The 26,866-nt window shown below is 44.8% G+C and overlaps 2 protein-coding genes across 2 annotated transcripts; both read left to right on the forward strand.

Moving 5' to 3' along the window:
- The first annotated feature begins 604 nt into the window (after window positions 1-604).
- On the forward strand, window positions 605-2,461 carry LOC135679706 (uncharacterized). Its single transcript, XM_065193687.1, has 2 exons — window positions 605-1,698; window positions 1,840-2,461. Exons 1-2 carry the CDS (start codon window positions 605-607, stop codon window positions 2,459-2,461), a joined length of 1,716 nt encoding a protein of 571 aa, XP_065049759.1.
- Window positions 2,462-2,539: 78 nt separating this feature from the next.
- LOC135679707 (uncharacterized) lies at window positions 2,540-24,955 on the forward strand. The gene is made up of 4 exons (XM_065193688.1): window positions 2,540-3,233; window positions 10,207-10,252; window positions 11,699-12,145; window positions 24,193-24,955. Exons 1-4 carry the CDS (start codon window positions 2,540-2,542, stop codon window positions 24,953-24,955), a joined length of 1,950 nt encoding a protein of 649 aa, XP_065049760.1.
- The last annotated feature ends 1,911 nt before the right edge of the window (window positions 24,956-26,866 follow it).

Raw genomic sequence — 26,866 nt, forward strand, 5'->3', positions numbered from 1 at the left:
AATGGCGCTATATGGGACCTCTGATGCCTTGACATGCAGGGCATTCCCCACCACTCTGAGGGGACCGGCCCTCGCGTGGTATGGCGGCTTGAAGACCGGAACGGTCGCATCATTCGACCAGCTCGTCAGGGACTTCGAGCTCCACTTCATAGCCTACGCACGACCGAAGCCTTCCATGGCGTTCCTCCTCAGACTCAACCAGAAGGAGGACGAGCCCCTCTCCCTTTATATAAATCGCTTCGCGTAAAAAATCTGGGAGCTGCCGGACGCTCACCCTTCTTTGTCAATGCAGGCGTTCGTGAGAGGCTTGCGCCCCTCTAGGCTTTTTTGGTCTCTCGTGGAGTGACCCCCCGTCTCGATTCCCGAGATGCTCCAACGCGCGAACCAATTCGTTAAGGCTGAGGCCTGGATGGTGGGGAAGCGGCCGGAGCACAAGAGGGAAAGGTCGGAGCCAGCTCGGGGACAACCGCCTCCCGTGCCCAAGCGCAAGCTGAGCCGGCCCGACCCTCCCACGCTAAGAACCCACCTACCCTCTCCGGGTGCCTCCCGGACGGAAATATTTCTCTAGATAAGGAAAGGAGGCCTACTCAAGACTCCCTTCCCGATGAAGAGCCCTTGGGAGCTAGCCGACCAGTCCAAGTATTGCCGCTTCCACCAGCAAAACGGACACGACACAGAGGAATGCCGCAAGCTGTCGTGGCAGATCAGGGAGCTCCGCCGCGGAGGACACCTCAATCCCTACGCTCAAACAGGCAGGGATCCCTCGCCCTGCCCGGACGGCCCCATTGAGTGCCTCATCAATGTCATCACGGGGGGCCCAGCGTCCGGCGGGGTCAGCATGTCCGGAAGAAAGGCGTATGCCCGTTCGGCCAGGGACGACGCCCCCCGTGGCACCCTCGACCCCCGGGTCGCATTTCCCCCCGAGGACGCTGAGCGACCAGAGCACGATGACGCGCTCGTAATAATGGCCAGAATCGTCAATGCCCAGGTAAGAAGAATCATGATAGACACGGGAAGCTCAGCAGACGTGTTGTTTTACGGTGCCTTCCATAAGCTAGGACTTGTTGAGGAGGCTTTGGAGCCCATCCATTCGGCCCTCACTAGGTTCACTGGCGACTCGATTTCACCACTGGGAGCTGTCACTCTGCCCCTGACCTTGGGAACGCTGCCCAGGACCAAGACGGTGATGTCCACCTTCCTAGTAGTGGATCTCCCCATAGCATACAATGCCATCCTCGGTCGTCCCTCCCTCAACAAGATCAGAGCCCTAGTCTCCACCTACCACCAGACCGTGAAGTTCCCGACCCACGCGGGAACAGGTGAGGTCTGGGGTAGCCCTCGGGAATCCAGGCAGTGTTACTTGACGGTGGTTTCCCTGTGTAAAAGGGCAAAGATCGATAGACCCCTGGATGACCCAAGGGAAAAGAAGCAGCCGAACCCACATCCCGCGCCGTCGGCACCCACCTGCGAAGTGTCGTTGATAAAAGACCGCCCGGACCGAACCGTCAAGGTCGGGTCGGAAATGCCCGTGGAGGAACGGGAACAGCTCGTCGGCTTCTTGCAAGAGAACGCCGACATCTTCGCCTGGTCGCCATCCGACATGACGGGCATAGATCCGAGGGCCACCCAACACCACCTCAACATATCACCAGACGCCCGGCCGGTAAAGCAAAAACCGCGACCCCAGGCCCCGGACAGGTAACAAGCCGTCCGCGAAGAGGTGGAACGACTCCTAGCAGCAGGCATCATAAAGGAAGCCAAGTACCCGCGATGGCTATCCAATGTAGTTCTGGTGAAAAAACATAATGGGAGCTGGCGAATGTGTGTTGATTACACCAGCCTCAATCATGCATGCCCAAAAGACTGCTACCCGCTCCCGAGGATTGATCAGCTCGTGGACGCAACGGCTGGGCACGCCCGCCTCTCGTTCATGGACGCCTTCTCGGGCTACAATCAGATCCGAATGGCACTCGAGGACCAGGAACATACGACCTTCATCACCAACCTAGGAGTATATTTTTACAAAGTGATGTCGTTCGGGCTGAAGAATGCAAGCGCAACTTACCAGAGAGCTGTAGACAAGATGTTTGCCTGGCAAATAGGGCGAAACATAGAAGTCTACATGGATGACATGATTGTAAAAAGTCACGTCCCGACAGACCACCTAGCCGTCCTGTTCGAAACATTCGCCACTCTTCGAAGCTTTGGTCTGCGACTCAACCCTGCAAAATGTGCCTTCGGCGTCGGTTTGGGAAAGTTCCTCGGATTCATGGTACATGAAAGAGGAATCGACATCGACCCAGAAAAGGTCCAGGCAATCATCGACATGCAAGCCCCTCGGACGGTTAAAGACCTGCAGCGACTGAATGGAAGGCTGGTTGCCCTATCCCGATTCCTATCCCGGTCGGGCGATCGCTGCCTCGCTTTCTTCCTCGCGATAAGAAACCCGAAGGATTTTTAATGAACACCCCAATGTGAGGAGGCCTTCAGACAAGTCAAGCAGCATCTGACCAACCTTCCCCGCCTCGCCTCGGTAACTATGGGGGAAGAACTTAGCATCTACTTAGCTGCCTTACAGCATGCGGTCAGCTCCGTCCTTGTCAAGGAAACCTCCGACGAGCAATTGCCCGTCTACTACGTCAGCCATGTCCTAAATGGACCCGAGGAGCGATATCCACCGATCGAAAAGCTTGCTCTGGCGCTCATATTGGCAGCCCGAAAATTACGTCCTTACTTCCAAGCCCATCCGATCAAGGTAATCACCGACCAACCCCTCAGGCAGGTGTTGTCGAAATTTGATATTGCAGGTCGACTCCTTAAGTGGTTGGTAGAGCTCGGAGAATTCGACATGCATTACGCGCCGCGGACCGCCATCAAAGCGCAGGCAGTGGCCGACTTCATTTCGGAGCTCGCCCATCCCGAAGGACGGCCTCCCAGTCAGCCGGGCGAAGCATGGACCCTTCAGGTGGATGGCTCGTCCGCTTCAACCGGGGCCAGTGCGGGACTAGTGCTATCGGCCCCCGACAGACAGTCGTTCGAGCGCTCCCTCCGCTTTGGGTTTCACGCGACCAATAACGAAGCTGAATATGAGGCACTCCTAGCGGGGCTCAGACTATCCTGCGAGATGCAGGTGGATGGAATCAATGTCCTCACTAACTCACAGCTGGTGGCCGAGCAACTCAACGGTGGATACGGGGCCAGAGAACCCACCATGGCAAAAATACCTAGCCGAGGTAAAAAGCCTGGCCTCCTATTTCTTGTTAGGATCAAGAGCACTAAGAGGGGGGGGGGGGGGGGGGTGAATTAGTGCAGCGGAAAACTTTTTGCGATTAAAACGAAACTGCGTTCGAACGATAAAAATAATTTCTGCTTGAAAGCCGATTCTAAGATTACTTTAACTTAAGATCAAGCAAGATGATGTTAAAGTCAATCTATGAAGGCAGTTTGCAGTTATGATGAAAACCAGAATATAAGCGCAAACTGAAATACGACGTTTGTATGAAGAAACTGATTTACGTCTAAATGCTGATTCGTAAATCACTTGATTAGGCGAGATGCTATTTAAGCAAGTGTATAAAGGAACTTTATAGTTATGGTAAAAATCAAAACGTAAACGTAATCTGAAATATGATGATCGTACGAAAAAGCAGATTTACGTCTAAACGTTGATTCGGAAAGTGCAAAGCTTGAAACCTGATCGTATATGCGTAGAAAGCAGTAAGCTTCAGAGGAGGTTTGCAGTAAAGATAATTTTCTCAAAGTAAATGCAAACCGAGATTTAGAGTGGTTCGATCAATCTTGACCTACTCCGCTTTTGGCTTCCTCCACCGACGAGGTCACCGACGTCAACTAGAGGCCTTCCTTCAATAGGCGAAGGTCAACCACCCTTTTACAGTTTCACTCCTTTTGATGGACTTAGGAGACAACCCTTACAGAAATTTTCTCTCATCTCTTTACAACTCAAAACTTGAAGAACAGAGGGAGGAGAACTTTTGGCCTTTACAACAATTTTGAGCTCTAAGAATCACAGAAAGAGATCAATATTTCGAGTGTAAGTTATCTACTTTTAGTGCTGAATGGGTGGGGTATTTATAGGCCCCAACCCAGTTCAAATTTGGAGCTCAAAACCGTCAATTCCCGGAATTTCGAGATCAGGCGGTTGCACCTCTTGATTGGGGCGGTTGCACCGCCTAGCAGAGCTCGAAGACTGAGCCTCTGGGCGGTGCCACCTCTATCAAGGGCGGTTGTACCGCCTACCAGAGCTCGAAGACCGAGCTCAAGCGGTTGCACCTCTTGACTGGGGCGGTTGCACCGCCTGCCAGAGCTCAAAGACCGAGCTCAAGCGGTGCTACCTCTCTGTCAGGGGAGGTTGCACCGCCCAGTCTCGCTCGGAGACTGAGCCCAGGCGGTTGCACCTCCTGGCTGGGGCAGTTGCACCGCCCAGTCTCCCTGGGAGACTTAGCCCAGGCGATGCTACCTCCTGGCTTCGGCGGTTGTAAGATATCAACATGTAAAGCTATGAAGTAAGATTTTGATATCATTACATGATGTACACATTTGAAATATTTTAGCAAGTGTTGCATTTCTTCACATGGTAAGATATCAATTCAAGGTATAATGCAAATTATAGCATCTGTTCATATATCTCTTGGTGATGCAAGTATGGCATAACCATAGCATCAGTGTTTATAGCATCAATTCATATATTTCTCCCCCTTTGTCATCAACAAAAAGCATAGTAGTTGTGATACCAGGAAAACAATATAAGCAAGTTATCAAGCATATAAAGGAAGGCATGATACGTAGATTGCTTTAAATACTTCTTCCTTTTTTCTTTTTTTTTGTTATAATCCTTTGTGCACGAAGGAGGAAAGCCATTTGTGATTCCAGCTATTTGTGAGTTTACTTTGAGTCAAGATATGTGTTTGAAACAGCTTTTTGCAAGTAAAAATACTATCGTCCATATTTCAAGATGGAATTCCTAAGCAGGAATCATTCTATTTCAGAAAAAAAATATTTTTCATAAGAGTGTATGAGAAAATTTGATTTTTAGCATTCCAACTGTTAAGCGAATCTGAAAATGAGTTGAACTCTTTCATGCATTCGGACAAGACTATGCTACAGATTTTCAAATACAATCATGAAGACAAAACATTTCAACACATGTTATGTAATGGCAATCAAGTGATTTGATCATTCAATAAAGTCCGAAAAATAATTTTAACTAGTTTATCTATTCGGACACATCAACATTCTTAATTCTCTTCTTATGAAATCAAATTGTTCTTCACTTAGAGGTTTTGTAAAAATGTCAGCTAGTTGATGTTTAGTATCAATGAACTCTATGGTTACGTCATGATTAGTAACATGATCTCATATAAAGTGATGTCTAATATCAATATGTTTTGTTCTTGAGTGTTGTATAGGATTCTTAGTTAAGCATATTGCACTTGTGTTATCACATTTAATGGGAATATTTTTAAGATTAACTTTGTAATCTTCTAAGGTGTTTTTCATCCATACAACTTGCACAGCATGCACTTGCTGCAATATATTCAGCTTCGGTTGTTGATAGTGCAACCGAGTTTTGTTTCTTAGATGACCAGGAAACAAGGGCATGTCCTAAAAATTGACATGATCCTGATGTGCTTTTTCAATCTAGTCTACAGCCAGCAAAGTCCGCATCAGCATAAGCAATTAACTCAAAATTCTCTGATTTTGGGTACCATAATCCTAGATTTGTGGTACCATTAAGATATCTAAATATTCTTTTAACTGTTTTGAGATGAGATATCTTAGGGTTTGATTGAAATCTAGCACAAAGTCCTACACTGAACATGATGTATGGTCTGGTCGTAGTGAGGTAAAGTAAACTTCGTATCATACCCCTATAAGTTTTTTTATTGAAGCTTTCTCCACTTTCATCAATTTCTAACTTAGTGGAGGTGCTCATAGGAGTGTTAATAGCCTTTGAGTTGTTCATATTAAACTTTTTTAATAAATTCATGGCATATTTAGTTTGACTAATAAAGTTGTCATTGCTTAGTTGTTTGATTTGTAAGCCTAAGAAGAATGTTAATTCTCCCATTAAGCTCATTTCGAATTCAAGACTCATAGTTTTAGCAAAAGATTCACAAAGAGATTCATTCGTAGAGCCAAAGATAATATCATCAACATAAATCTGAACAATGAGAAAATTATTTTCAAAATTCTTGATGAACAATGTAGTATCAACCTTGCCTTTTGTGAAATTATTTTCGATAAGAAAAGAACTAAGTCTCTCATACCAAGCCCTTGGGGCTTGTTTTAAATCATAGAGAGCTTTAGTTAATCTAAACACATGATTGGGGAGGCTATTATTTTCAAATCCAGGAGGTTATTCAACATAAACTTCTTCGGAAATAAAGCCATTTAGAAAAGCGCTTTTAACATCCATTTGAAACAACTTAAAATTATTACTACTAGCGTAGGCAAGGAGCATCCTTATGGCTTCCAATCGAGCCACAGGAGCGAAGGTTTCTTCGTCATCGATACCTTCTTCTTGGTTGAAACCTTTGGCCACTAATCTAGCCTTGTTTCTAACCACGATACCATTTTCATCTTGCTTGTTTCTGAAGACCCATTTAGTACCAATAACTAAATGGTCATTTGGCCTAGGAACAAGCTTCCACACCTCATTTCTCTCAAATTGATTCAATTCATCTTGCATTGCGATAATCCATGAATCATCTTTCATGGCTTCGTCAACACATTTGGGTTCAATTTGGGAGAGAAAGGCGGTGTTCGCACAAAATTTTTTAAGAGAAGATCGTGTTTGAACCCCCTTTGACGTGTCTCCTAAGATTAGCTCTTTGAGATGAGCATCTACATACTTCCAATCCTTGGGTAAGGATGTTTCGGGAGTAGATGCATCCAAGTTACTAGTTGGAGAAGGGGTTTCATTTAAATTCAAGGAATCAAAATTAACATCATCATCAAAATCATTTTTCCTGATTTCGGAAATCTCATTGAAAACAACATGAATGGATTCTTCGATAATTAAAGTTCTTTTATTGAAGATACGAAAGGCTTTAGAAACTGAAGAATAACCAAGAAAGATTCCTTCATCGGATTTAGCATCAAATTTTCCTAAGTTATCCTTTTCATTCAAGATAAAACACTTACACCCAAAGACTTTAAAATATAAAACATTGGGTTTTTTGTTGTTCCATAACTCATAGGGAGTTTTGGTTAGTAGGGGTCTTACTAGAACTCTATTCAAAATGTAGCATGCAGTATTTACGGCTTCGACCCAAAAATATTTGGGTACGTTATGTTCATTCAACATGGTTCTTGTCATTTCTTGTAAATTTTGATTTTTTCTTTCTACTACTCCATTTTGTTGAGGATTTCTAGGAGTAGAGAAATTATGGTTGTATCCATTGAGTTCTCAAAATTCCTGGAAATCATGGTTTTGAAATTCACCACCATGATCACTTCTAATTGACGAAATCATAGAACCTTTCTCATTCTAAACAAGTTTACAAAACTTGGTAAAATATCTAAGTCATTCGCTTTTCTGTTTTAAGAAGTAAGTCCATGTGTATCTGCTATAGTCATCCACAATGACGAAGGCGTATTTGCTACCTCCTAGGCTTGATGTGGAGATTGGTCCGAACAAGTCCATATGAATCAATTGTAAGGGCCTAGAGGTGCTTATTTGATTCTTAGATTTGAAACTACCCTTAATTTATTTAACTAATTGGCAAGCATCACATACATTATCTTTGATGAACTTGATATGAGGAATTCCTCTTATAAGTTCTTTAGATAATATTTGAGTGATTAGTTTCATGCTAGCATGACCTAATCTTCTATGCCATATCCAAGCATCCTCATTCAAAACAGAAAAACACATTTCATTACACAAATTATTGATGTCAATAGTGTATACGTTATTTTATTTCAATGCAATCATAGATATATTTTTGTGGTTTTTCAATGATACAAGCATTAGATTCAAATATGATAATATATCCTTTATCACATAATTGACTAATGCTCAAGAGGTTATGTTTTAAACCATCAACTAACAAAACATCTTCAATAAAGAAGTTGGATTTGTTACCTATGGTTCCTTTGCCAATGATTTTACCCTTGTTGTTATCTCCGAAGGTGACATAGCCTTCGTCTATGCTAGTGAGCTTAGAAAATTGAGATGGATCTTCGGTCATATGCCTTGAGCATCCACTATCAAGGTACCATCTCTTGCTCCTAGCTTGCGATGGTTTAGTTTTCTACAAGAAAGGATGATTTTTAGGTACCCATTTGCTTTTGGGTGCCTCACAAATAGATCTACATTGTCTATCATGTTGCATAGAATTTATCATGGTTCCTTTAGGAATCCAGATCAATTTGTTTGGACTAATTTTCTTGAATGGACAATAATGCGTCTTGTGTCCAAATTTGCAACAAAAGTTGCATTTGTTTTGATGTAGAACATGTAAGATGGGGCCTTTTATGAAGGTGGTTGGATTTTGGTGAGGACTTCTCACAAATCTAATTCCACTTCTTTTGGGAACGTGACCCTTGTTTGCAAGGATTATGTTTAATGACTTGCTACCAACCTCGAATTTCTTCGAGGTGTCCTTAAGTAACAAGTTTTCCTTTTGGAGAGTTTCTAGATCATGACATTTTATGCATGAGCTTAAACTATCATGTTGTTCAGCTTTTAACTTATCAAAATTACAAATAAGACTATCATGCTCCTTTTTTAGCAATTTGTATTTTCTACTAATTGTCTTACATTCATCAAATAATTCATGGAAAGCATTTAATAATTCATGATAAGGTAAATCTGCATCAATTAAATTTGTTACCTCATCTCCGATGGCCATTAAGGCGTAATGAGCAACTTGCTCGGTGTTGGACTCCTCTTCTTCTTCGGATGCGCTCGAATCATCCCATGTTGCTTTGAGCGCCTTCTTCTTTGATGTTCTCTTCTTGGCTTGGGGACAATCACTCTTGTAGTATCCCAGCTTTTTGCACTCATAGCAAATAACTTGGTCCTTCTTGGGTTCAAGTTTATTTTTTGCGTCATTCTTAAACTTGTTTCTTTTAAAGAATTTTTTAAATTTTCTTGTTAGAAGTGCTAAGTCATCATCACAGTCCTCATCACTTGAGTTTTCTCTCAAGTGGCCTTCTGAAGTTTTAAGTGCCATATCCTTCCTGTTCTTTGGAAGGATGTCTTCTTGCTCTTCATGAGCTTTACAAGTCATCTCGTAGGTCATTAATGACCCGATTAGTTCTTCAAGAGGGAAGTTGCGCAGATCTTTTGCCTCTTGAATAGCAGTGACTTTAGGATCCCAACTCTTAGGAAGGGATCTAAGAATCTTATTTACGAGCTCAAAATCTGAAAAAAAAATTTCTGAGTCCTTTTAGACCGTTGACGACATCCGTGAAACGGGTAAACATGTCGCCAATGGTTTCACTCGGTTTCATCCGGAAAAGTTCGAAAGAATGTAACAGAAGATTGATTTTTGACTCTTTCACTCTACTTGTGCCTTCGTGAGTCACTTCGAGTGTGTGCCAAATATCAAATGCGGTTTCATAAGTTGAAATACGGTTAAACTGGTTTTTATCAAGTGCACAAAATAAGGCATTCATAGCCTTTGCATTAAGAGCGAAAGCCTTCTTCTCCAATTCATTACAATCGATCATTGGAAGAGAAGACTTCGAAAATCTATTTTCGACAAGATTCCAAAGTTCAAAATCCATAGAAATAAGAAAGATCCTCATTCGGGTCTTCCAGTAGGTATAGTCCGTCCCACTGAACATGGGTGGACATGTAATAGAATGGCCCTCTTGGTTTCCGGCGTATGCCATCTCTCTTGGGTTTTAATCCGTTGGAGAGTTAACCCCGCTCTGATACCAATTGTTAGGATCAAGAGCACTAAGAGGGGGGGGGGGGGGGGGGGTGAATTAGTGCAGCGGAAAACTTTCTGCGATTAAAACGAAACTGCGTTCGAACGATAAAAATGATTTCTGCTTGAAAGCCGATTCTAAGATTACTTTAACTTAAGATCAAGCAATATGATGTTAAAGTCAATCTATGAAGGCAGTTTGCAGTTATGATGAAAACCATAATATAAGCGCAAACTGAAATATGACGTTTGTATGAAGAAACTGATTTACGTTTAAATGCTGATTCGTAAATCACTTGATTAGGCGAGATGCTGTTTAAGCAAGTGTATAAAGGCAGTTTGCAGTTATGGTAAAAATCAAAACGTAAACGTAATCTGAAATATGATGATCGTACGAAAAAGCAGATTTACGTCTAAACGCTGATTTGGAAAGTGCAAAGCTTGAAACCCGATCGTATATGCGCAGAAAGCAGTAAGCTTCAGAGGAGGTTTGCAGTAAAGATAATTTGCTCAAAGTAAATGCAAACCGAGATTTAGAGTGGTTCGGTCAATCTTGACCTACTCCACTTTTGGCTTCCTCCACCGACGAGGTCACCGACGTCAACTAGAGGCCTTCCTTCAATAGGCGAAGGCCAACCACCCTTTTACAGTTTCACTCCTTTTGACGGGCTTAGGAAACAACCCTTACAGAAATTTTCTCTCCTCTCTTTACAACTCAAAACTTGAAGAACAGAGGGAGGAGAACTTTTGGCCTTTACAACAATTTTGAGCTCTAAGAATCACATAAAGAGATCAAGATTTCGAGTGTAAGTTATCTACTTTCAACGCTGAATGGGTTGGGTATTTATAGGCCCCAACCCAGTTCAAATTTGGAGCTCAAAACCATCAATTCCCGAAATTCTAGGATCAGGCGGTTGCACCTCCTGACTGGGGCGGTTGCACCGCCTGGCAGAGCTCGAAGACTGAGCCTCTCGGCGGTGCCACCTCTGTCAGGGGCGGTTGCACTGCCTACCAGAGCTCGAAGACCGAGCTCAAGCGGTTGCACCTCTTGACTGGGACGGTTGCACCGCCTGTCAGAGCTCGAAGACCGAGCTCAGGCGGTGCTACCTCTCTGTCAGGGGAGGTTGCACCGCCCAGTCTCGCTCAGAGACTGAGCCCAGGCAGTTGCACCTCCTGGCTGGGGCGGTTGCACCACCCAGTCTCCCTGGGAGACTTAGCCCAGGCGGTGCTATCTCCTGGCTTGGGCGGTTGCGCCGCCAAGTGCAATCAGGGTCCGAATGGGTAGATCCATTCGGCCCAACTTGGGTTTTTCAGGGGCCCAATTGCCCCAAGATTAAGCTAATGGTATCACCTCCCATTTCCAACTTAATCAATGTGCTAACTATGATTATTCCTTAGACATTTATTGCAGCTTGCTCCTGTGCGTCAATGGCTTCTTCTGGCGAACTTCCGTCGATCAACCGATGAACCCTCGGTGATGCTCCTACAGACTTCCGGCAAACTCCTAGACTTGCGACGAACCACTTGGCGAGTTCCGACGAGCTTCTTTTGGCAAGCTTAGGGACTTCTCGGATTTGTTCCCGCAGAACCTCCGACGACTGTCCGAACTTCCGTCGAACTCTCCAACTCCCAACGTGATCATTGTCTTGACTCCGGCGCAACTCCTTCTGCATGTCTAACTTTCATCGTAGTTAATCCTGCACACTTATCTCAACACATAGATTAGACAACAAATGACAATTGACTTCATCATCAAAATCCGAGATTCAACATTTCTCTCATTTTACGGTATCTAGGGTGCCAAGATGTCGGAATGAGCGAGCCGACGAGTTGGCTAAGCTGGCCTCAAAGTCAGCTTCCAGCGCCCACCTCGAGATCGAGGAGCTCCCCTCTCGCTCCATCTCGGTCTTATCCGTGTCTACAACCGACACCCGACCCACATGGGTGGAGGAGATGCTGAGCTACAAGCGCGACGGGATCCTTCCCGCCGACAAAGCCTCGGCTCGGCGCATCCGCCAAATGCAAGCATGGTACTCCGAGGCAAACGGACGGCTTTACAAGCGGTCCTTCTCTCACCCGCTCCTGCGATGTCTCGAGCCAGAAGAGGCGTCAACGGTTTTGGCCGAGGTCCATGAAGGGATTTGTGGAGAGCACATTGTCGGTCGGACCTTGGCCTACAAAATCCTCTGCCAAGGGTATTACTGGCCCACCATGGTCCGCGACGCGAAATCTTATGTGCAAAGGTGCGGCCCGTGCCAAAGGCACGCCCGAACCCCCCGGCAGCCGGTAGTCCTGCTCGCTCCCATCAATTGCGCATGGCCATTCGCACAATGGGGACTGGACCTCCTCGGCCCCTTCCCTCTATTGGGAAATCATGGGGGCGACATCACATGCGCAGCGGAAGAACAAGAAAACAAAATCCTCGATTCCCAAAGAGATGTTCGTCATCGTGCGAAGATTGGTACGCAAAAATCCGCGAAACATGAAACTGCGTATATTGTAGATTGTGTTACCTAGGGAGATCGTATATCCCTGTTTCCTTGCAGATCCTTAGGAGAGGGTGAAGGAGGTCAAGCGTCCTCCTCTCTAGCGGTGATCCACACAGCAGGGTTGCAACGATGCTCCTCAAAACTCCAAGCCTGCTCTGAGGTGGAGAGGGAGAGGAGAATAAGAAAAGCAAGCAAAGACTCTAGCCTATGAGGCTCTGAATCCCTCCTATTTATAGAGGTCCCCTGTTAAACCCTAATGGGTCCTCCCCTAGTGGGTATTGGATTTGCATCCAATAAGACAAGGACTCTGTCGGATATCTCATATCAGAACCTCTACTCGTCGCAATACCTACCATATGTGTGTGACCCTCTAGGCCCAATATCGAGCTGGTCGTGAGTCATATCTGTCAGAACTCCTTCTAACTCAGTGAATTATTATCTCTGTAATAATTCACTCGACTCATCGACTACGGACATACTAGGCCACTACGCCGTAGTCCCCAAACGATACAGGGGAATCCAATCCATTAGACCTGTCTGTCCTCAGTTACCGTGTACCTATAGTCCCTCATCCATCTAATATCCCAGAGATCGTATATTGAGCATGGTGCTGTCAGACCCATACGGTTTCTACTCGAGTCTTGCTCTAATCGGATTCTCCCGGAGAATTCTTTCTCTCTCAACCCGAATGACCCTGGCTAGGGATTTGTCTGAGCAAGAACACATGGGATATTCCTCTCATGACGCCGAGAGTGGATGATCGTCTATCGACACTCAATAGCCCTCGTAAGGTCGAATACCACTCCCAATGACCAGCTGTACTAGATCTGGGACATCCAAACCTATAAGTCTGGTATCAAAGAGTGGAGCACTCATACAGGACATCCTTGGTGTCTCAAGTCTAAGGACCAGATACACCACTAGGACTACGGAATCGTTGTATGACAATAAGGCATCATCAACCATCCAGCATTCCGTAAGCGGATCAATCAGTGAACTCATTCTCCAATGAGCACTTATACTGTATCCCTAGTGTCCCTACACGAGCAGCTATGAGACCGACTGCATCCATCATATGGACGGGTATACAGCACACCAGTCTGTCCGGTTATCACGATATCTCTCTCGAGTAACCTATGACCGGGATTATTTAGGATATGTGTTTAAAGGTGAATCGATCTCATTATCGTGATCTCATCACGATTCGATTCCCATTGCACAAATCCAAGGAAATCACAATATATATATGCACATATGCAATAATTATAAAGTGATATACGCCAAAATATAATAAGCAAAAAGATTCTGTATCAAGTCACATGTACCATCACTCACGTGATTGGCTTGTTGGGCACCTATTGTTGAATCTCGGGTTTTGATGATGAAGTCAATTGTCATTTGTTATCTAATCTATGTGTTGAGATAAGTGTGCAGGATTAACTACGATAAGAGTAAGACAAGCAGCAGGTGTTGCGCCGGAGTCAAGATCAGGATCACGTTGGGAGTTCGAGAGTTCGACGGAAGTTCGGACGGTCGTCGGAGGTTCAGCGTGAACAGATCCGAGAAGTCCAGAAGCTTGCCAAGCGAAGCTCGTCGGAACTCGCCAAGTGGATCGTCGCAAGTCCAGGAGTATGCCGGATGTCCGCAGAAGGATCACCGAGGGTTATCGGTTGATCGACGGAAGTTGGCCGGAAACTCGCCGGAAGAAGCGATTGACGCATCGGAGCAGAGCTGCAGAAGTTGTCTTAGAGTTAATCGTAGTTAGCATGATGATTAAGCATGAAAATGGGAGATGATCCCATTAGCTTAATCTTGGGGCAATTGGGCCCCTGAAAAGATTCAAAGTGGGCCGAATGGAGTGAACCATTCGGACCCTGATTGCACCAGGAGGTGCAACCGCCCCAGCCAGGAGGTGCAACCGCCTGGGCTGTGGGGTTGGGAGGTGCAACCGCCCCAGCCAGGAGGTGCAACCGCCTGGGCTGTGGGGTTGGGAGGTGCAACCGCCCCAGCCAGGAGGTGCAACCGCCAGGGCTGCGAGGCTGGGAGGTGCAACCGCCCCAACCGAGAGGTGCAACCGCCCAGAGCTCACTCTTCGAGCTAGACTGGGCGGTGCAACCTCCTCTGCCAAGAGGTAGCACCGCCAGAGCTCAAGTTTCGAGCTCTGCTAGGCGATGCAACCACCGAGCTCAGTCTTCGAGCTCTGGCAGAGAGGTGCATCAGCCTGAGCTCAGTCTCGAGCTCTGCCAGGTGATGCATTCACCGAGCTCAGTCTTCGAGCTCTGGCAGAGAGGTGCATCAGCCTGAGCTCAGCTTGGAGCTCTGCCAGGTGATGCAACCACCGAGCTCAGTTTCGAGCTCTGCCAGGTGATGCAATCACCAAGCTCAGTCTTCGAGCTCTGCCAGGTGATGCAACCATCGAGCTCAGTCTTCGAGCTCTGGCAGAGAGAAGCAATCGCCTGAGCTCAGTCTTCGAGCTCTGCCAGGCGGTGCCACCTCTCCAGTCAAGAGGTGCAACCGCCTGATCCCAGAATTCTGGGATTTGATCGATTTGATCGTTTTGAGCTCGAATTTTGAATTGGGTTGGGGCCTATAAATACCCCACCCATTCAGCACTGAAAAGATACAGACCTACATCGAAATCTTGATCTTTTCTGTGATTCTAAGAAGCTCAAAAGTGTTGTAAAGCCTTTAAGTCTCCTCCTTCTGTTCTTCAAGTTTTCAGTTGTAAAGTGAGGAGAGAAAGGTCTGTAAAGGTTGTCTCCTGAGCCTGTCAAAAGGAGAGAAATTGTAAAAGGGAAGTTTGGCCTTCGCCCATTGAAGGAAGGCACCTAGTTGACGTCGGCAACCTCATCGGTGGAGGAAGCCAAAAGTGGAGTAGGTCAAGGCTGACCGAACCACTCTAAATCTCTGGTTTGCGTTTATTTTCGAGCACTTTATCATTACTGCAAACCTCCCTCATTACTACTGCTCTCTGCGCTTTCACGAACAAGTTCCAAGTGTTGTTCTTCCGAATCTGCATTCAGACGTAAATTCGTATTTTCATACATTACAGTTTACGTTTACGTTTGATTCTGCAGAACTATTTTTCGTGCTTTTACGAACGAGCTTCTTTGCAGTTTACACTTACACTTTAATCCTATCGATAACTGCAATCTGTCCTCTACGATTTTACGAACGATTTTCAGCATTTAGACGTAAAACTGCATTCAGACGTAAATCGGCTTTCCTCGCTCAATCATCAGATCTCAGTTCACATTTACATCTTGATTCCAACTGCATACTGCCTTCTGCAAGTATACAAACAAGTTTTTGAGTTTAGACGTAAATCTGCGTTTAGACGTAAAACTGCGTTTAGACGTAAATCTACGTTTAGACGTAAATCTGCGTTTAGACGTAAATCTGCGTTTAGACGTAAATCTGCGTTTAGACGTAAAACAGCGTTTAGACGTAAATCTGAGTTTAGACGTAAATCTGCGTTTGGACGTAAATCTGCGTTTAGACGTAAATCTGAGTTTAGACGTAAACTGCGCTTAGACGCAAAACTACGCTTAGACGCAATCTGCGCTTAGACGCAAACTGCACTTAGATACAAACTGAGAATTTGCTTTTGCATCATAACAGTTTTTGAACGAACGCAGCTTTTGGTTTTTAATCATTGTAAGATTTCCGCTGCACTAATTCACCCCCCCCCCTCTTAGTGCTCTCGATCCTAACAATTGGTATCAGAGCAAGGTTAACTCTCTAAAGGATTAAAACCCAAGAGAGATGGCATACGCCGGAAACCAAGAGGGGCATTCGATTACACGTCCACCCATGTTCAGTGGAACGGACTACACTTACTGGAAGACCCGAATGAGGATCTTTCTTATTTCTATGGATTTTGAACTGTGGAACCTTGTTGAAAATGGATTTTCAAAATCTGCTCTTCCAATGATCGATTGGAACGATTTGGAGAAGAAGGCTTTCGCTCTTAATGCAAAGGCTATGAATGCCTTATTTTGCGCACTTGATAAAAACGAGTTTAATCGTGTTTCAACTTGCGAAACTGCTTTTGATATTTGGCACACACTTGAAGTGACCCACGAGGGCACAAGTAGAGTGAAAGAGTCAAAAATCAATCTGTTGCTGCATTCTTTTGAACTTTTCCGAATGAAACCGAGTGAAACCATTGGCGACATGTTTACCCGTTTCACGGATGTCGTCAACGGTCTAAAAGGACTCGGAAAGAGCTTTTCGGATTTTGAGCTTGTTAATAAGATACTAAGATCCCTTCCTAAGAGTTGGGATCCTAAAGTCACCGCCATTCAAGAGGCAAAAGATCTGCAAAATTTCCCTCTTGAAGAACTAATCGGGTCATTAATGACCTACGAAATGACTTGCAAAGCTCATGAAGAGCAAGAAGACATCCTTCCAAAGAACAGGAAGGATATGGCACTTAAAACTTCTGAATGCCACTTGAGAGAAAACTCAAGTGATGAGGACTGTGATGATGACTTAGCATTTTTGACAAGAAAGTTTAAGAAGTTCTTCAAAAGAAACAAGTTTAAAAACGATGTGAAAAATAAACTTGAACCTAAGAAGGACCAAGTAATCTGCTACGAATGTAAAAAGCCGGGACACTACAAAAGTGATTGTCCCCAAGTCAAGAAAAGAACAACAAAGAAGAAGGCGCTCCAAGCAACATGGGATGATTCGAGCGCATCTGAGGAAGAGGAATCCAACACCGAGCAAGTTGCTCATTACGCCTTCATGGCCATCGAAGAGGAGGTAACGGATTTATTAGATGCTGATTTATCTTTCGATGAATTATTAAATGCCTTCCATGATTTATTTGATGAATGCAAAGTTATAAATAGAAAATACAAGTTGCTAAAAAAGGTACATGATAATCTTATTTGTGAGTTTGATAAGTTAAAAGTCGAACATCATGATAGTTTAAATTCATGTATCAAATGTCATGATTTGGAAACTATACAAAAAGAAAACTTGCTACTTAAGGACACCTTGAAGAAATTCGAGGTTGGTAGCAAGTCATTAAACATGATCCTTACAAACAAGGGTCATGCTCCCAAAAGAAGTGGGATTGGATTTGTGAGGAGTCCTCACCGAAATCCAACTACCTTTGTAAAAGGCCCCATCCTACATGTTCAACACCAAACCAAGTGCAACTTTTGTTGCAAGTTTGGACACAAGACACATTATTGTCCATTCAAGAAAATAAGTCCAAACAAATTAATTTGGGTTCCTAAAGGAACCATGATAAACTCTATGCAACATGATAGAAAATGTAGATCTATTTATGAGGCACCCAAAAGCAAATGGGTACCTAAACATCATTCTTTCTTGTAGAAAACTAAACAATCGCAAGCTAGGAGCAAGAAATGGTACCTTGATAGTGGATGCTCAAGGCATATGACCGGAGATCCATCTCAATTCTCTAAGCTCTCTAGCATAGACGAAGGATATGTCACCTTCGGAGACAACAACAAGAGTAAAATCATTGGCAAAGGAACCATAGGTAACAAATCCAACCTCTCTATTGAAGATGTTTTACTAGTTGATGGTCTAAAACATAACCTCTTGAGCATTAGTCAATTATGTGATAAAGGATATATTATAAGATTTGAATCTAATGCCTGCATCATTGAAAAACCACACAAAAATATATCTATGATTGCATTAAAACAAAACAACGTTTACACTATTGACATCAATGACTTATGTGATGAAATGTGCCTTGCCGTTATGAATGAGGATGCTTGGCTATGGCATAGAAGATTAGGTCATGCTAGCATGAAACTAATCAATCAAGTATCATCTAGAGAACTTGTAAGAGGAATTCCTCATATCAAGTTCATCAAAGATAATGTATGTGATGCTTGCCAATTAGGTAAGCAAATTAGGGGTAGCTTCAAAGCTAAGAATCAAATAAGCACCTCTAGGCCCTTACAATTGATCCATATGGACTTGTTCGGACCAATCTCTACATCAAGTCTAGGAGGTAGCAAATACGCCTTTGTCATTATTGATGACTACAGCAGATATACATGGACCTATTTCTTAAAACAAAAAAATGAATGCTTTAGACATTTTACCAAGTTTTGTAAACTTGTTCAAAATGAGAAGGAATCTATGATTTCGTCAATTAGAAGTGATCACGGTGGAGAATTTCAAAACCATGACTTCCAAGAATTTTGTGAACTCAATGGATACAACCATAACTTCTCTACTCCAAGAAATCCTCAACAAAATGGGGTAGTAGAAAGAAAAAATCGAAATTTGCAAGAAATGGCAAGAACCATGTTGAATGAACATAGCCTACCCAAATATTTTTGGGCCGAAGCTGTAAACACTGCATGTTATATTTTAAATAGAGTCCTAGTAAGACCCTTACTCTCCAAAACTCCTTATGAGTTATGGAATAACAAAAAACCCAATGTCTCATATTTTAAAGTCTTTGGGTGTAAGTGTTTTATCTTGAATGAAAAGGATAACTTAGGAAAATTCGATGCTAAATCTGATGAAGGAATCTTTCTTGGTTATTCTTCGGTTTCTAAAGCTTTTCGCATCTTCAATAAAAGAACCTTAATTATTGAAGAATCCATCCATGTTGTTTTCAATGAGATTTCAGAAATTAAGAAAAATGATCTTGATGATGATGTTAATTTTGATTCCTTGAATTTAAACGAAACCCCGTCTCCAACTAGCAACTTGGTTGCATCCACTTCCAAAACATCCTTACCCAAGGATTGGAAGTATATAGATGCTCATCCTAAGGAGCTAATCCTAGGAGACACATCAAAGGGGGTTCAAACACGATCTTCTTTTAAAAACTTTTGTGCCAACGCCGCTTTTCTCTCCCAAATTGAACCCAAATGTGTTGATGAAGCCATGAAAGATGATTCATGGATTATCGCAATGCAAGATGAATTAAATCAATTTGAGAGAAATGAGGTGTGGACGCTTGTTCCTAGGCCAAATGACCATTTAGTAATTGGTACTAAATGGGTCTTTAGAAACAAGCAAGATGAAAATGGTATCGTGGTTAGAAACAAGGCTAGATTAGTGGCCAAAGGTTTCAACCAAGAAGAAGGTATCGATTACGAAGAAACCTTCGCACCTGTGGCTCGATTGGAAGCCATAAGGATGCTCCTTGCCTACGCTAGTTGCAATAATTTTAAGTTATTTCAAATGGATGTTAAAAGCGCTTTTCTAAATGGTTTCATTTCCGAAGAAGTTTATGTTGAACAACCTCCTGGATTTGAAAACAATGGCTACCCTAATCATGTGTTTAGATTAACTAAAGCTCTCTATGGTTTAAAACAAGCCCCAAGGGCTTGGTATGAGAGACTTAGCTCTTTTCTCATTGAAAATAATTTCATAAAAGGCAAGGTTGATACTACATTATTTATCAAGAATTTTGAAAATGATTTTCTCATTGTTCAGATTTATGTTGATGATATTATCTTTGGTTCTACAAATGAATCTCTTTGTGAATCCTTTGCGAAAACTATGAGTCATGAATTCGAAATGAGTCTAATGGGAGAGTTAACATTCTTCTTAGGCCTACAAATCAAACAACTAAGCAATGGCATCTTTATTAGTCAAACCAAATATGCTGTGAGTTTGCTAAAGAAGTTCAAAATGAATAATTCAAAAGCCATTGACACTCCTATGAGCACCTCCACTAAGTTAGAAATTGATGAGAATGGAGAAAGCTTCGATCAAAAAACCTATAGGGGTATGATAGGAAGTTTACTTTACCTCACTGCCACCAGACCAGACATCATGTTCAGTGTAGGACTTTGTGCTAGATTTCAATCAGACCCTAAGATATCTTATCTCAAAGCAGTCAAAAGAATACTCAGATATCTTAATGGAACTACCAATCTAGGACTATGGTACCCAAAATCAAAAAATTTTGAATTAACAGCTTATGCTGATGCGGACTTCGCTGGCTGCAAACTAGACAGAAAAAGCACATCAGGATCATGTCAATTTTTAGGACATGCCCTTGTATCCTGGTCATCTAAGAAACAAAACTCGGTTGCCCTATCAACAACCGAAGCTGAATACATTGCAGCAAGTGCATGCTGTGCACAAGTTGTATGGATGAAAAACACTTTAGAAGATTACAAAGTGAATCTTAAAGATATTCCCATTAAATGTGATAACACGAGTGCAATATGCTTAACTAAAAATCCTATACAACACTCAAGAACAAAACACATTGATATTAGACATCACTTTATACGTGATCATGTCACTAATCATGATGTAACCATAGAGTTTATTGATACCAAACATCAACTGGCTGATATCTTCACAAAACCCCTATGTGAAGAACAATTTGATTACATAAGAAGAGAATTAGGAATGTTGATGTGTCCGAATACTTAAAATTATCTTTCAGATGTTATTACTATTACATGCCTTGACAACGCTTGATCAAATAACATGTTGCAAATTATGTGACAAATATTTTTAACCAAATGCATGTAAGAAGTTCATTTTTCGGTTTGTATGCTAAAAATGGGATGTTCCTGTACACTCTTACAAAAAACTCTTTGTAAAATGACTTTCCTCCGTCAAGCAAACACAATAAAGAGATATATGTGTCATGACTTCCTTTATATACTTGATAATGCTATCATGCTTTTTGTTGATGACAAAGGGGGAGAAACATATGAATTGATAAACACTATGTCATAGCTGAACTGTCATAATCATGTCTATGTCATAGTTGCAAATACTTGAGTGATGCTATAAACAATGTTATGCCATCCTTGCATCACCAAGAGATATGTGAACATGTGCTATAGTTTGCATCATAATCATGTCATAGTTGCAAATACTTGAGTGATGCTATTGATAAACACTATGTCATAGCTGAACTGCCATAATCATGTCTATGTCATAGTTGCAAATACTTGAGTGATGCTATAAACAATGTTATGCCATCCTTGCATCACCAAGAGATATGTGAACATGTGCTATAGTTTGCATCATATCTTAATTTGATATTCTATATTGTGAAGAAAATGCAAACTTGCTAGAAAATCTCAAATGTGTGCATCATGTAAAAAGTCCTTCGTAGCTTTATATGTTTACATGATGAACAGTTACAAACACTATCATACAAACTTGATGATGTATGTCATGCCTTGACATGATTTTTGAAGAGATACATCATGATGGGCATCATGATGGAAGCATTGATAAGTTTAACTGATCTAACTTATCAATACGTCACTTGAATTCTTCGGTCTTGAATTCAAGGTTGACTTATCTCAACTATGGCATTTAGATAGGGGGAGTTAAGGACAACTCCTTTATCAATTGATTGTCATCATCAAAAAGGGGGAGATTGTTGAATCTCGGGTTTTGATGATGAAGTCAATTGTCATTTGTTATCTAATCTATGTGTTGAGATAAGTGTGCAGGATTAACTACGATAAGAGTAAGACAAGTAGCAGGTGTTGCGCCGGAGTCAAGATCAGGATCACGTTGGGAGTTCGAGAGTTCGACGGAAGTTCGGACGGTCGTCGGAGGTTCAGCGTGAACAGATCCGAGAAGTCCAGAAGCTTGCCAAGCGAAGCTCGTCGGAACTCGCCAAGTGGATCGTCGCAAGTCCAGGAGTATGCCGGATGTCCACAGAAGGATCACCGAGGGTTATCGGTTGATCGACGGAAGTTGGCCGGAAACTCGCCGGAAGAAGCGATTGACGCATCGGAGCAGAGCTGCAGAAGTTGTCTTAGAGTTAATCGTAGTTAGCATGATGATTAAGCATGAAAATGGGAGGTGATCCCATTAGCTTAATCTTGGGGCAATTGGGCCCCTGAAAAGATTCAAAGTGGGCCGAATGGAGTGAACCATTCGGACCCTGATTGCACCAGGAGGTGCAACCGCCCCAGCCAGGAGGTGCAACCGCCTGGGCTGTGGGGTTGGGAGGTGCAACCGCCCCAGCCAGGAGGTGCAACCGCCTGGGCTGTGGGGTTGGGAGGTGCAACCGCCCCAGCCAGGAGAGGAGGTGCAACCGCCAGGGCTGCGAGGCTGGGAGGTGCAACCGCCCCAGCCGAGAGGTGCAACCGCCCAGAGCTCAGTCTTCGAGCTAGACTGGGCGGTGCAACCTCCTCTGCCAAGAGGTAGCACCGCCAGAGCTCAAGTTTCGAGCTCTGCCAGGCGATGCAACCACCGAGCTCAGTCTTCGAGCTCTGGCAGAGAGGTGCATCAGCCTGAGCTCAGTCTCGAGCTCTGCCAGGTGATGCATTCACCGAGCTCAGTCTTCGAGCTCTGGCAGAGAGGTGCATCAGCCTGAGCTCAGCTTGGAGCTCTGCCAGGTGATGCAACCACCGAGCTTAGTTTCGAGCTCTGCCAGGTGATGCAATCACCAAGCTCAGTCTTCGAGCTCTGCCAGGTGATGCAACCATCGAGCTCAGTCTTCGAGCTCTGGCAGAGAGAAGCAATCGCCTGAGCTCAGTCTTCGAGCTCTGCCAGGCGGTGCCACCTCTCCAGTCAAGAGGTGCAACCGCCTGATCCCAGAATTCTGGGATTTGATCGATTTGATCGTTTTGAGCTCGAATTTTGAATTGGGTTGGGGCCTATAAATACCCCACCCATTCAGCACTGAAAAGATACAGACCTACATCGAAATCTTGATCTTTTCTGTGATTCTAAGAAGCTCAAAAGTGTTGTAAAGCCTTTAAGTCTCCTCCTTCTGTTCTTCAAGTTTTCAGTTGTAAAGTGAGGAGAGAAAGGTCTGTAAAGGTTGTCTCCTGAGCCTGTCAAAAGGAGAGAAATTGTAAAAGGGAAGTTTGGCCTTCGCCCATTGAAGGAAGGCACCTAGTTGACGTCGGCAACCTCATCGGTGGAGGAAGCCAAAAGTGGAGTAGGTCAAGGCTGACCGAACCACTCTAAATCTCTGGTTTGCGTTTATTTTCGAGCACTTTATCATTACTGCAAACCTCCCTCATTACTACTGCTCTCTGCGCTTTCACGAACAAGTTCCAAGTGTTGTTCTTCCGAATCTGCATTCAGATGTAAATTCGTATTTTCATACATTACAGTTTACGTTTACGTTTGATTCTGCAGAACTATTTTTCGTGCTTTTACGAATGAGCTTCTTTGTAGTTTACACTTACACTTTAATCCTATTGATAACTGCAATCTGTCCTCTACGATTTTACGAACGATTTTCAGCATTTAGACGTAAAACTGCATTCAGACGTAAATCGGCTTTCCTCGCTCAATCATCAGATCTCAGTTCACATTTACATCTTGATTCCAACTGCATACTGCCTTCTGCAAGTATACAAACAAGTTTTTGAGTTTAGACGTAAATCTGCGTTTAGACGTAAAACTGCGTTTAGACGTAAATCTACGTTTAGACGTAAATCTGCGTTTAGACGTAAATCTGCGTTTAGACGTAAATCTGCGTTTAGACGTAAAACAGCGTTTAGACGTAAATCTGAGTTTAGACGTAAATCTGCGTTTGGACGTAAATCTGCGTTTAGACGTAAATCTGAGTTTAGACGTAAACTGCGCTTAGACGCAAAACTACGCTTAGACGCAATCTGCGCTTAGACGCAAACTGCACTTAGATACAAACTGAGAATTTGCTTTTGCATCATAACAGTTTTTGAACGAACGCAGCTTTTGGTTTTTAATCATTGTAAGATTTCCGCTGCACTAATTCACCCCCCCCCCCCTCTTAGTGCTCTCGATCCTAACACCTATGACTAGCACCCTCTAGCCTCGGGGTAGCGGAAATATATAGTGGTCGCGGTAGACTACTTCACCAGATGGCCCGAAGCTGAACCATTAGCAACAATCACGGAACGACAAATCGAGAAGTTCATATGGAGGAACATCGTGACCCGGTTTGGCCTGCCCCGAACCATCGTCACGGACAACGGATCCCAGTTCGCCAGCAAGAAGTTCCAAGAGTTCAGCGCGAACTATGGGATTCGGTTAAAGTACAGCTCGGTGGCTCATCCTCAGACGAATGGACTGGCTGAGGTAACCAACCGATCCATCCTAGACGGGCTCAAGAGGAGGGTGACGATAGCCCGATCAGGCTGGGTGGAGGAGCTCCCCAGCATTCTATGGTCCTTATGGACCACCCCCAAAACCGCAACCGGGGAATCGCCTTACAGTCTCTCATACGGGACCGAGGCCGTCCTACCCCCCGAAGTAGTTTTTCCTACCCCTCGGGTGGAGGAGTATGACGAAGGGACATCGGCCCAAGGACTGCGTGCTGGCCTCGACCTGATCGAGGAGCGGCGCGCCAACACACACCTAAGAGATTTTTCCTACAAAAGAGCTGTGGCCTGGGTCTATAACCGCAGGGTACGCCCTCGACCCATTAAAATGAATGACCTAGTCCTACGAAGGGCCGAAGTCAGCGACCCGACTAGAGCGCGTGATAAACTTGCCGCTAGCTGGGAGGGACCATACCGGGTTATTGGCGTCGTCCGGCTAGGCACCTATCGGCTTGCGACCATGGAAGGCCGTCCCTTGCCAAGGACTTGGAACGTGCGAAACCTTAAGAAGTTCTTTGCATAAACTAAAAACGGAGCAAGGATATGAACAAAGCTTTCTTATTCAAAAAATTACAAAACCAAGCCTGTGTAGCCAAACAGAGATTTGGACAAAACTTTTATTCAAACTCGAGAAAATTACAAGACTAGACCGACCAAAACTCTACAATTACATGACCTAGTCACCGGGTTCCTCGACACTATCGTCGAAAGGGACCTCGTTCGGCATATCCAGGTCATAATCTTCGGGGAGAGAGGCGAAGGGGTTTGCTTCGGCCTACAGGCCGGGGTAGCGTGCCTTAAACCGGCCCAGGGCGATCCGATACCCGTATTCATAAGTAACCTGCCCCGACCGAACCAGCCCTAGTTGGAAGCCCGAGGACTGTTTGTAGTCCTCAATCAGCCTCTTATCCTTCTCCGACCGAAGGCGCTGCTCGGCAGTCAAGGCCTCAGAAGCAGCTTTGGCCTCAGTCGAAGCCTCCTCCAGTTTTTTGGTAAGGGCAGTCGCCTCGTTCCGGGCCAGTCGTGCCTCGGTCCTGGTCACCCTCAGCACCCCCTGGAGCTCTTCGTGTCATTCGTCGGCCGCCTTCACCTCCGACTTGAGACGGGAGATTTCCGCCTCAGCCGCTGCCGCCTTGGTCCTCAAGCATGCCACCTCTATCTCTAACTCTGAGGAGCGTTGTTCGACCATCGCAACCGCTTCAGGAGCCGCCCCGGCTCGGACCTCCTCAATTTCCAGGTGCAACTCGGCGTTCCGATCGCACACGAGGCTGAGAGCCCGACCCGCGTCGCGAACACGGTCCGCTAATGCCATAACATAATGCTGACCCTACACAGGATAAACAAAAAATTGGCACGGGGAATTTCGCTGAAATACGAGAAAAATTTCAGAGATGAGACGCTCACCCACAGTAGTGACTTGGCAGATTTACCGAGAAGAACGTTTGAAGGCATGTTGTATAGCTCCCGGGCCATATCGGGATGAAGCCCGCCTCGGACAAACGCGGCCTCAACCTCCCCATCAGCCCACACACGTGTCTCGCGGGTCAGCCCCGCCCACCGGGCTTCCAATGGGTCAGAAGGTCGGCCCTCGGGCAGCTCGCCCATCGCCCGAGCCAGGTAAGGTTCGCCCTGCGCCGTCACCGGGAGACGACATAAATCTTGGATGGAAGGTTCCCGAGGCGCCTTCCCGGTCCCCGCATTGCTCGGTCCAGCCTCCCCTTGGTTGGCACCTTGACGACGGTCACGACCACTCGATTCAGCTGCCACTTCCCTTGGCCGAGTCGCCGGAGGGTCCGGTTTCTTCGGAGCGGCCCTTTTGGCCTTCTTCCGAGGACGATCACCCTCAAGCACCACCGGCGCCTCCCTCGTACCAACACTCAGATCGGCCGGACAATGTGGTGACGAGGAAAAACGCCCCCCACGCACCAACATTAGGTTCACCATTTCTGCATAGAAACGACGACAATTAAGATCCCAGAAGAAATAAAGCACCCACAAAACCCAGCTACTACTCACTAAGGGCATACCTCGAGGCATTGGGCTCAGACCTGCCTCGACCAGCCACGCCTCGGTCATTTCCCGAATGACCCGAGAAGCCAGAAGAATTTCCTTAAGTCTCCGGAGAGCCTTGCGCTCTCTGTCGTCCAGAGCCGGGATAGTGTTGTCGATTGTGCGCGCCGCCCACCGGAGCCCAAAGTTCCAGCCTCTGGGATGGCTCATGAAGAAGAAGCGCTCCTTCCACCCCTTGTTGTTGGAAGGAGCCCCGCTGACACGAAAACCCGATCGGGCGGACAAATAGTAGCCCCCCGACCCCTTGGAGAGCCGAAAGCAAGAAAGGAAGAGGGACTGACTGGGAGTAATGTTGGCATAATGGCATTCCCCCAGGAACGCCACCAGATAGCACCAGGAGTTCGGCGCCATATGAGAAGGAGAG

The sequence above is a fragment of the Musa acuminata genome, chromosome BXJ1-7, assembly GCF_036884655.1.
Source record: "Musa acuminata AAA Group cultivar baxijiao chromosome BXJ1-7, Cavendish_Baxijiao_AAA, whole genome shotgun sequence".
Taxonomy (NCBI): domain Eukaryota; kingdom Viridiplantae; phylum Streptophyta; class Magnoliopsida; order Zingiberales; family Musaceae; genus Musa; species Musa acuminata.

What these genes read in the sequence shown, in the direction of transcription:
- LOC135679706 (XM_065193687.1), top strand. Translation starts at nt 605, where the DNA reads ATGAAGAGCCCTTGGGAGCTAGCCGACCAGTCCAAGTATTGCCGCTTC. An exon ending in CGACCCCAGGCCCCGGACAG is followed by an intron (nt 1,699 to 1,839) that starts GTAACAAGCCGT and finishes TGATTACACCAG; the next exon opens with CCTCAATCATGCATGCCCAA.
- LOC135679707 (XM_065193688.1), top strand. Translation starts at nt 2,540, where the DNA reads ATGGGGGAAGAACTTAGCATCTACTTAGCTGCCTTACAGCATGCGGTC. An exon ending in GGCAAAAATACCTAGCCGAG is followed by an intron (nt 3,234 to 10,206) that starts GTAAAAAGCCTG and finishes TCACTTGATTAG; the next exon opens with GCGAGATGCTGTTTAAGCAA. An exon ending in AAAGGCAGTTTGCAGTTATG is followed by an intron (nt 10,253 to 11,698) that starts GTAAAAATCAAA and finishes TACGGTATCTAG; the next exon opens with GGTGCCAAGATGTCGGAATG.